At 37.5% G+C, this 11,211-nt stretch overlaps 1 protein-coding gene across 2 annotated transcripts in view; it reads left to right on the top strand.

Moving 5' to 3' along the window:
* Positions 1-611: 611 nt before the first annotated feature.
* SPINK5 (serine peptidase inhibitor Kazal type 5) overlaps positions 612-11,211 on the top strand; it is a 79,938-nt gene continuing 69,338 nt past the window's right edge. For both annotated transcript variants that reach the window (XM_045284745.1, XM_045284744.1), the window contains exons 1-5: positions 612-654; positions 1,707-1,824; positions 3,021-3,046; positions 7,629-7,756; positions 9,284-9,356. In XM_045284745.1, the coding sequence (XP_045140680.1) occupies positions 1,770-1,824; positions 3,021-3,046; positions 7,629-7,756; positions 9,284-9,356 (282 nt within the window). In that variant the 5' untranslated portion in view covers positions 612-654; positions 1,707-1,769. The remainder of the gene's footprint in view (positions 655-1,706; positions 1,825-3,020; positions 3,047-7,628; positions 7,757-9,283; positions 9,357-11,211) is intronic.

Below are 11,211 nucleotides of genomic sequence, written 5' to 3'. Positions count from 1 at the left end.
GACACAATTATCCTCCATTTTGTGACCTGATACAGCATCGTATGTTTCCATTTAACAGCGTGGCTGTGGAACCTAACCATATTGAAAAGTGAGAAAGGGCGAACACAGGCACGTAGAGAAAATATGGGTCTTGCCCAAGGCAATGCAGTTAGTAATCAGTGAAAGATTTGTAACCTTTTATACCTAGTTGGAAAGCAAGATTCATTTCCATTACAAGGAAGAATTATAACGATAGAAGATAACTAGATTTCCTGACTCATGGGCCCATGCGATTTCTAGTAAGCGCTCATGGATTTCAATTTTCTAACCTGTACTGCAATTTCAATTTACTTTCCATAATCACTGCTTTTAAAGAAGCATGAGAAAATAAGTGAATTTCCTTGTTATATAAGGCAGATCTTGAAATGAGTGATAACTTATAATAAGCAAATTATATCTTGGATAAGGGACAGGAAATACCCTGGCTTTCATGTTTTTCTAAAATATTGAAAATCCCAAAGCAGACCAGCCTTGATCAGTTTCCAGGTACAAATTTTAGAAGGCCTTTGATCTCAGAGTTCAAAAATGTTTTCTGCATTGTTTTTCCTACATTTGTGAGGATGTCCTGAAAAGTACTGCAAACAGACCTCCGGCCATGGCTTGAGTCCTCTTGATGTGAGTCTTTGCCTGCCCTCTTACTGGTAGAGTAAAATTAGGTGACAGACAAAGGAATGACTAGCAGAAATGAAGAATGGATTAAAGAGAGAATTATTTCTCTAGAAAAAATTATATTTACAGTTTGCCCACTATTTTATTTATTCTTTTTCTTCTTGAGAGCTAGATAATAAGGCAATACAAAAATTATATTGGGGAAAACTGATTGAGTCAAAGTTTTCAGACATCATTTTGAAAATAATGGACTGTCAAATATAATACTTGAGTCTATCATCTTATTAACAATTAGGAATGTTTTGCTTAGAATATAAGATTAGGTTTCAGGGTGTACAATATCATTTAGATGGAGATATGAAAATGTTTTATTATATGCAAGCTTTGATTCCACACGATATCTACTTTCATTAATGTGTGATGGTGAAGAAGTGTGTGGAAGGGAAAGAATACTGAACATATGGTCTACTTCCAAATGCCAGGTCTGCCCTTTCTATTCAAATTGTTCTCTTTTCTCTGAGTTTCCATTTCTCCATACATTGTCCGTGAGAATTTGGCTAACTTGTCTCCTAAGAGTATCCAGTGTTTAATGTGTGAGTCTGTGATGCTAAATTCAGACACTCCACAACAGCAATGGGGACACTAGGCTCTCTCTCTAAAAGAGGTTTCCTCAAGATGTGGACATTTTTATCTAACTGATGGGATACCTACTCTGTCTTCTTTCTGCCCTCCCTTCCCAATTATGAAGAAGCCCAGTTAGAAGCATACCTGGCTCCTGGTGTTACCGAGAAATTCAGTGGTCATATAAGACTATGAGGTATTCCACTTTAAGAAGGGTCTTTGGAATCAAGCTGCTGCCCTCTGGGAGAGGTTCCATGAAAACACTTTGCTATTTTAGGCGTAGAAATGTTCTGTTCAAATTTGCTACCATGGCAAGATCCCTGTCGGATGGAACATAGACTGGTGTAGAGCACGACCTTGTACAACTGGTTTTGCAATGTGGGATGTGGGTGTAACCGTTCCTAATATAAAAGTGAGCTCCCTCTCCACGGGTTCAGTCTTAGAACACCAGCTGAGCAACCCACAGAGCAGACTTGTAACCAACTTACATCATCGGCATCATGAAGATGGTTACAGTGGCAGTGCTGGTGACCCTGGGTCTCAGCCTCATACAAGGTGAGCAATTTGCATGCAGACTAAGCCTCTTACCACACAGCTCAAGCCTTGAGGAAGGATTTGTACTACAAAAAGTAAAATAAAAGTAAAGTAGATACTTAAATATCCTGTTGGTGTTTAGAATAATTATTGGGATAATTATATATGACTCTACAACCATGTTGCTCTCATTAGAAATGACAAATAGAGATACATTGAAATGTATCCATGAGAAACCTTTCCATTACTTTTCTATTAGCCCTAAAAATTGAATAGATTCATTTTTATTATCCCTTTTCAGGCTTATCAATATGCATGCAAGACATATTTTAATATTTTATATATAGATATATAGATATAGATATAGATATAGCATATACATCATCATAGGTACAAATAGTTCTAAAATATGAAATACTTTGTTATTTTTTAAAGCAGTGGTGCTTTATAGTATGTCCTAATCATGTGATTTGAAATTCTAAACAAACTGTAGGCATTTCTCCTACAGGGTGAAGGGCATATATGTTTGGAGCTACCTTTTTGCATCTGCTATTTGATTTGGAGAGGAATAAAGGTTCCTTGAACCTATCTTTCTCTGAAGCATTTACATATTTTAAAGAGAATCTCAGAGATGGAGAGTCAGTGAGTTCATTACAAACATAATTATTCACTTTCCTAATGGAAGTAGGTATATATAGAAGAATCTGTTAGAGTATAGTAGTTTAGAGACTTGTAATGATCTTCATTTTTTCCATAATTTTTGTAGCTGTAAAAAGGCAGTTGAGTCATCAGAATCCAGAACATAAAATTTTATGTGTGCATATACACATATAAAAATAGTACTATATTATATATTTAATATTATTGCAATCAGCATTATGTATTTTAAAAATTTTAGTCAGTAGTCATACATTACATTATCATTTAAAAAGAGGAATTGCCATATTTTACTTTCAAAGGGCCTTTTGGAAATTCAGCAAGCCATTGAATATTATTTTCAAGACACTTTTATCTTCATGTGTTATTGGACCTTGGTGGGTGAACACACTCATCAGCTAGCCCAGTGCTCCCATTTTATTTGTCGTGTTAATTGTAATATCTTTAAAAGTAATTTGTGGTTTTGCAAAGCAATTAAGAACCTGCCTGAGTGAACTCTTTCTTTTATTTATTAAATATTTCACATTCCCTTAACTTTGGTTTCTGTATTTGTATCCCAGATGCTGTCAGTGCGGATGAAAATCAGGTTAGTCCTGCTTCTTCTATGCATTGACTCCACTCGTGATCCCTAAAGAGAGCTGGCTGGTAGCCAACACCTATGGTTGATAATGCGCACACACCTATTCTCTTGATGGGTACTAATCACTGTCATTAAAAACACAGGTGCTTTCCCATTTTTTGGTGTATGCAACCCAGGACTTATAAACCTATGGGGACAGCAAGTAGACTAAGGAGGGGAGGGGGAGAGGTATAGTCATGAAGAGGGGGTTAAAAGGGAGAGAATGTCAAGGAGTCCATGTAGAAAAAGAATATTTGGAAACTGCGATAGCAATTGATGTGATTGAAATATGGAATGATATGTTATATGTATTAAATCCCAACTAATAAAAAAAAACTTACTAAAAAAAAATCCCCCCACAGAAAAAGAGACAGTTTTTCATTTATCAAGACATGTATACCTCACGCAGAAAAACCAATGAGGGAAGGGTGGTGGATGTCTTGGAGAGGCAGCCCACCCTCCTGAAAAAATATTTTACATTCCCTAAACCAGTGAGAAGTGAAACCACCTGGTAAATTACTGTCATTCAGCTTAAATCGGGAAGAGCCGGAGCACAGATAGAAAGCTAAACAAATCCTGTGGAAGTTTTAATAAGAAGCAGGATTATCTGTAACTTTGAGTCAATGTTCATTTCCTTCAATGACTCGGACATCTGTTAGGGAGCCTTGGCGATGCGCTCAGGCGAGCTCTGGACTGCCAACCAGAAGGTGAGGGGTTTAAACTCAGCAACCCACTCAAGCCCACCCTGGGGGAAAGAAGAGCTTGTCTGCTACAGACTGACAGAGGGTTAAATCAGGTTGCTATGAGTTGGAATTGAGCCAATGAGAGTGGATCTATTATGTGTCTGACATACTTTGAGATGTTGGGGACATTCGAAGTAAATAGAGGAAAATCTCCACCTTCTTGGAACTTATATTCTAGTGAGGGACAATGGACAAGTTAATAGGGACATTAGGGACGTATCTGCCATATCAAATAATGATTTGTACTGGGAGGGGAAAAATGAAGGATGGAGGATAAATATGGCTAGGCGTGGCAATGGTATCAGTTCTAAATGGGACAGTCAGGTGAATTCTCCTGACAGAATGGCATGAGAACAAGCTGGAGGTGATGAGGCAATGAGCCGCACAGAGCTGACTAGGCCATAGGAGCAGCAGCAGCAGCAGCAGCAGAGGGACTAGGGCAGGAGGCTGCTTTATCAGTTCTCCAAGGTCTTTGCTTTGAGAATTAGTCATTTTCGATAAACAAGTTTTTCTATTTGAAAGACTAGCTAAATGTGCCAATTGCACACACATACACACACTCATTAATTCGTGCGGTGCAAGGTGTATAGCATGCAGCTTTCGTGGCTTAGTAGGTTGAGCTTTGGTTGTTAACCTAAAGGTCAGCAATTCAAACCCACTGGCCACCACGAAGAGAAAAAAAATGAGGCTTTCCTACTCCCACAAAGATTTACAGTCCAAGAAGAGTTCTGCTGTGTCCTCCATGGTCACGGAGTGAGAATCTACTCCTTGGCAGTGAGAGGGCTCTCAAAGGGCATGGACAGGAAAATAATATAGAAAAGTGAAATGACACTTTACTAATGCGAAACAGCTTGCTCAATGATTAAAATAATGTTATATTTTAATGTATCATTTTTTAAAAGCAGGAATCTTCTACAGAATTCTATCAATATTATTTCCTCTAAGTTTTCTAATTAAGGAGAGGTATAGAAAGTATCACAGAGTGAGAAGAAGCCTGGAGCTTGGGGGACCAGAGAGCACATTCGATTGGAGTATATTAGCGAAATGAAGGGCTTGTATGAATCTCACAATGCCATCATCATCTTTCTCTCTTTTAGATCAATAACAATGTTTAATGGTTTCTGGTGGGTGCTTGAAATATTTGTACCTTTTTTTACTACTAAAGTGTATTTCAATGGAAAAAATACTCTAGAAACATAAAGTTAGCTACCTCTTTGGTTGGTATAAACAAGAAAAGCAAGGAAAATGATTTCTCTGAAACCCTGTGATTATCTACGAATATTCTGGCATACCAGAAAATTCTTGACTTGGTCTTTTTTTTTTACAGTGTTGGAATCTTTGTTATTTCTCAAGTTTATTAGCTCAGAATCTTTCAGGCATGATAAAATCCATGTTTAATGTTTACTCCGAACCAAGATAGCACAGAAAAGTATTATCCTAACCTACAAGGATTTCATCACAGCAAAGTTATTGGGAAGCCCCAAGGTAACTTGTTAGTTCCCTAATCTCTGTGTTTGGGGACACCAGCCGCTCAGGGACATTATTAGAGTGTCTGGGCAGAAGACAACAAATTTGATCACAACCAAAGAGAAAGATCTTGGCCTCCAGCATTTCCGAGACATGTAGAGAAAAACAACAATGACAAGAACCCTAAGTAAAACAAAACAAAATAAACCAGAGGCTGGATGTAGAATGCAAGAAAACAATCGCTAAAAAGTCATTTCATGACCTCAGGATATCTTTTTAGTTTAAACCTTATATTTCCAACCCTCTCTATTCTAGTAACTGGGAGGGTATCCTGTTTCCCACAAAAACAACTACTGTTTTGATTTTCCATGGTCTTATCCTGTTCTCCCAAAGAATAAATCAATAATTTCATGACACACAGATACAATACTATTGAACCCCGTTTTTATAAATCACTAGCTTAACACGGTAAGGTTCTTAACCAACTCTCTGAGCTACGGTTTGCTTATCTGTAAAGTGAATCGGTCTTACTAGGAATTAAGGTCTCAATCAATTGTAACATTGGAGAAATCCCATTCCCGGACTTACTCTCGTTCATGCTATGGCATTTTGATCAGCCAGCAGAAATGATGTAGAGCTTTGTGCCAGTGATATCCTGAGTCTTTGTTCTCAGTATCAATCTAATAGCTCCCCTGCAAGCCATGTTACTATGACAAAAACATTAGGCTCATCTTTAGTTCTATGTTCAAGTTTTTATATAGAAATTCTAGAATCAGCTATAGCTGGCATGTTAGGCAGCAGCTTGAATATTTAGCATACGATAGATATTATAATCAGTTTATGAGATCCAGGTCTCCATTTGTTGCCAGAATCACTACTGTGCCACTCAGACTAAATTACTAGGTGGCGATAATTAACTTGGAGATATTTTAATAGATCACCCTTAGAAAACTTTCCCATGACTAGTCTCTAATACATTTAGTTCTTCTTCACCATGAATAATTCTATGAATATTCTGTTTAATCTACTCTGTATAAGAGGAAAGACTAGGTACATCGTTATCCATTAAACGGGAAGGACTTGGGCAAGGACTCTCCTGTTTTATTTGCTGCTATATCCACAGTACCCAGCAAAGGGCCTGGAACAATACAATCTGATTTGAAGTGTGTTAATTTATTGGATAGTTATTATAAAGGTGTTATAGAATTTTATAAATTAATTATTTAGAAGTTTCTGTAGTGCTTGTCATAGTTGAAACAAAAAATATTTATTTTGCAGAAAATATTTAAGCAGATTGTTTTTGGCAAAATCAAAACAAAACAGAACACAATAACTTTGAATTTAAAGACTTGCTCTAAAGACCTAGTGAATGTTCTGTAGGAAATACAGTTTTTTCAGTGTGTGTCTTACCAGGTTATGTAAATCGGATTATAATGTTTCAGCTCCTAGAAAAGACTGAGTGGCACCTGACAGATCTTTGCCTCCCAGGTTGAAAGGGACCCACTTTGAAAGAACAACCTTTGTTAAGTTCTCCATCACACCTGGCAGGCATTTAGGGTAGACATGGAGAAATATATTTTCAAAATATATCTAACCAAGGAGTCCTCTTTATTTAGCAATGAATGATTAATTTTTTCATTGATCGATTATAAGTATTTCTCAGCGTTACCTTGAAGTTTGGGAAATTTGCCAGAGGCACTTTACAGTTCTCTACGCCCACGTACTTTGTACCAGTCCTCCAATAACCTTTTCATGTTCATTGTTAGGGCATTTATTATCGCATTACTATTGTAGGTAGCTTTTTTGTATTCTTTTAATTTTTTATTATTTTTGTTTGTTTCTTATCTGTATTCTTTAGCACGTTTAATAATAGTAATAATGACATCAGTAACAAAATAACCCAACTTTAATAATAAAGGAGAAGAAAGTAGAAAGTCTGCTTACTGAATATCGACGATTGCTGAGCATCTACATACTTACAATATTTTATTTTCAGAAAACCTGTAAAATGTATATGTGCACATGCCTGCTGTTATAGATAGCTAACGTGCTAAGGCTCTAGGATGATACATGAGAATTCTGAGATATAAGTTCGTACCTTTTGACTCCAAGTCCCTGGACACCAATTCCCATTACTAATTGTTTTAACGCTAAGCAAGAAATCTTCAACAGAAAAGGTAAAGGCATTATTTTGTTGTGTATTTCTATCACCTGAGTAAATACCATCCATATCAAGGCAGGAAATGATGTTACGATGCTCAATAAAATTCTTCTTAGAACGTAAAGACCTTACTTTGATGAGATTTAAGTAAACAAAGTTGTTTGTTTTTATCTTACAGGAAACATGTGATGAATTTCGAGCCTTCATGAAAACTGGGAAATTATTTTGCCCCCAGGATAAAAATCTTTTTGAAAGCCTCGATGGAATAATGCTCATTCAAAAATGTACCAAGTGCAAAGTTCTATTGTGAGTGTCCATCAAATTTGTGTGTGTATTGTTTTCAAATGTGTTTTTCAAAATCTGTAAAGCTAAACACAAGTGCTTCGCAGTTCACATTCTGACAGCTCCCATCAGGTAAAGTTGGATAATTGGCAACTACCTGGAAAGACTTTACCAATCACTGAATTGGTAATCCAAAAACATTCCAGAGGGTCTGGTGTTAGCAGCACAAGAGTCTTTTGTGAATGTAGTTCCACTTTGTGTTCCCGGTTCCGGGGAAAAAACTCCAGAGAGAAAGTAGCCTCCTTAGACCTGTTACAACCTGACTCTGTTGTTACCTCAAGGCTGAGAAGAGGTTCTTGGGAATGATGCCACCTACTCCTGGGAGCCTTAAACTCGCAAAGGGTTGTAAGCAAGATGCACTCTGTCTGTGTATGCTGCCAGTGGCTTAGACATTTGGAATGAATGCTAAGATGAGCTAGACCGAAGCTAACTGGAAAGGCCCGAGTCTGCCAGAAAGAACTAACATCCGGAAGGTGTAGTTTACTCATATCTATCCAAAGCTGCCTATTTGGATTTATCGCTCTTCAATAATACCCAAAGAAGGATGAGAACTTGAATTATCAATTAAAAATCTCTAACCCTAATTATTTGTTGAACAGGGAAGTTATCTTCAGTTTCTGACATTGGACAAAACTTTAACACTGGTGCCAAGCCAATGCTAAGCTTACTCACTTAAGATAATTATATGATAATTGTCGTTTAAAATGCCAGATGATATGTGTCAGGGGACTTAATCTGGCATATTCAATAGTATTGGGGTGATGGAGATCTAATCACACGCATTGTCTTGAGTGAAAAGACTGTGGGACAGTAAAAGAAGGCAAAGCAAGGTTGAGGGAGGAGGACACAGGGACATGCGAACCATCCTTTCTTGTCCTCTTTGATGATAAAGCAACAGTTGTATTATTAACTATAGCTTTTTCCTTGTCCACTGGATGCTCCTTTCAATAGGAGCCTCATACTATGAATATAATACTGGAAAATAAATGGCATTTAATTATATTTTAAAACAAACCATCCTAAAACACATAAGACAGCTTGCCATTATGAAGGTCATTGAGGCTATTATTTATAATTTTTGTTATCTATGTAAATTCTACTGACACCAACTAAGTACCTTAATATGAAAAGGAGGAGGCTGTTCAAGGAATACATTCCTGAAGGACCGCATTTAGAAGAGGAGGATAACTGTTTCTGTGGATCCTACAGATTAGGTCTAATGCAAGCAGCAGATTCACTGGGTTGTTGGAAGGAGTGAAGGGAGATAGTTGGTTGACATGGTCCGTATTGCGATTCTTGCATTGATGAACAGAGTCTTGTCTGAGATATTGCTGAGCACTGCACGAGCCCTGTGGGTACTATACACTCCCTCCCGCTAACGGTAACATGCCTGACTTTGTGGCTCTGAAGGCAAAATTCAGATCATAATGTAAGTAATTGTAAACATTGGGTGAGCATGACCAAATTATATTCTTTTTTGCCCTCTTTCAGGGAAAAAGAAGCAGAATCTCAGGAAAGGGCCAGGCATTTGGCAAGAGCTACCAGAGATACTGCCCCAGCAATGGTGAGATAATTAGGATAAAAACTTTCATGTTGGCTTTAGATATTATGCTTAATTCTATTTAGGGTTATCTATTTATTTTTAAAATTTTCTAGGTCAAATCTGATGTGAGTTAGACTACTTAGCAGGGAGAGGACCTGGCTTAGGCCAGGGGTGGGCCAAATATCTGGCACACCTTGTCCCTTTGCCCAACCCAGGACCCAACTCTCCCAAGTGACTCGGGGCCTGACAGATACTGAAAGGTGGAGTCAGCTAGGATGGTATCTGCCTTTCATGACCATTTCTCATTCTTGCTAGACTATTACTTCTGACAAGAGCTTTCATGAGAATCTAAAATTAAGTTTAAATTTAAAATTTTATTTATTATCTTTGTCACTTGAACAATTTACCTATCTCTGAGTCTCAAACAGAAGACTTGCTGTGTGGGCCAAATGAGAAGCTAATTAAAAAATACTTCTAATGTTTAATGTAGACTAGCAGGCTCTGACCCCATCCCTATCTTTTTCCCTATTTCACATTCTATTTCAGAAGAGTTACTTACCCTGTCAATTTTGCAGGGTGGGATTCAGAGTGGTCATTGAGAGAAATACTTAGCAGAAACTATAGAGCTATCTTTAACAGAGAGAAAATAAAACCACGTAAATTTATTCCACCATATAACTATTTCACTATATCAGTGAGAAATGATGGCCCGGATTGGGGGAAATAATCTGGTATAGTGTTGACTGAGCTCAAGCATCCTGAATATAGTGCTTCCATCATTACACATTTCCTATGTGGCTCATTTGCCCCAGTCTTCTTTGTCTTCTTCCTTTCCTGCCCATGACACATACTTAAAGTGATGAGGGCAAGGCACTCCCAAATTGCTTACAGAATCCTCAGTCTACCAAGCTACCATCTTCCCTGGCAGTGTTGCCCTGGAATGCCTGGGAACCTCAGCCTCCACAGTCAAACTAGGCAATCAAATCCTTTGGGCTCATTCAGTCTCAGGATTAAAACAGTACCCCAGAAAATCTCAGTTTCAGAAGTCCCTGGTCTCTAGCAAGAGCAAGATGCTTCTGTGGGGCAAATTTGTAGGGGCCAGAAACTTTACTGGTAACTTTCAAATCTTCCTATATCTGTTGCCTTTGGAGGGAGGCGCACTCTATCATATCCTTTCTCATATTCCACCTTTGTGGCCTTCCTTTAAAACTGATGTATCTAAAGCTTTTAAACAGATAAAATGCAAACCAATCAACCATTCAATCAAACATACATACATGTAAGCCAATATTGACACACGTGCTACTACATCTCTATCTATATCTTTCTATCTTTATAACTAGTCAGATGTGTTCATATCTAGACAGTAACCAAAATAGGATTTTTAACAATACCTTTACAGAATTTTAATACTTTATATCTCCCTGTTCATGTTATATGTTTGATTTTTCATTTTCACCTCTACATAAAATTCTTATATGCTACATTGTTTGCTACAACAGAAAGTACTTATAAATAAGGCAGTTGATATTTGGTGTGCACATTTCAAGTAATTTCCTTTCTAGAATTTAAGTTTTCTTTTATTTTTAATGGATATGAGCCATTAAACTCTGCTTCTGTTGTTATTGTTTTCTCCATTACAAACACAATCCACTTTCTCTGCTTAGATTCCTGTAAAAAAATCAAGCCAGCAGATCACTCTCAGTGTCAGAAGCACAGTAAATTAAAAAGCTTCCTTCTAGAGACAGCCTTTCTCCCTTGCATTATCAACTACCCCTTCATCAGTGTGCTGCTCTTGGACTAGCCACTCTATGGATACGTTTTGGTAGTGGTTATGTCACGTTGTGTTGTGCTGTCCAGCGGATGGCAGCTCACT

The sequence above is a fragment of the Echinops telfairi genome, unplaced genomic scaffold (genome assembly GCF_000313985.2).
Source record: "Echinops telfairi isolate 266 unplaced genomic scaffold, ASM31398v2 ScPeMD7_7469;HRSCAF=8507_0, whole genome shotgun sequence".
Classification (NCBI taxonomy): domain Eukaryota; kingdom Metazoa; phylum Chordata; class Mammalia; order Afrosoricida; family Tenrecidae; genus Echinops; species Echinops telfairi.
This window is presented reverse-complemented; position numbering and strand designations above follow the sequence as displayed.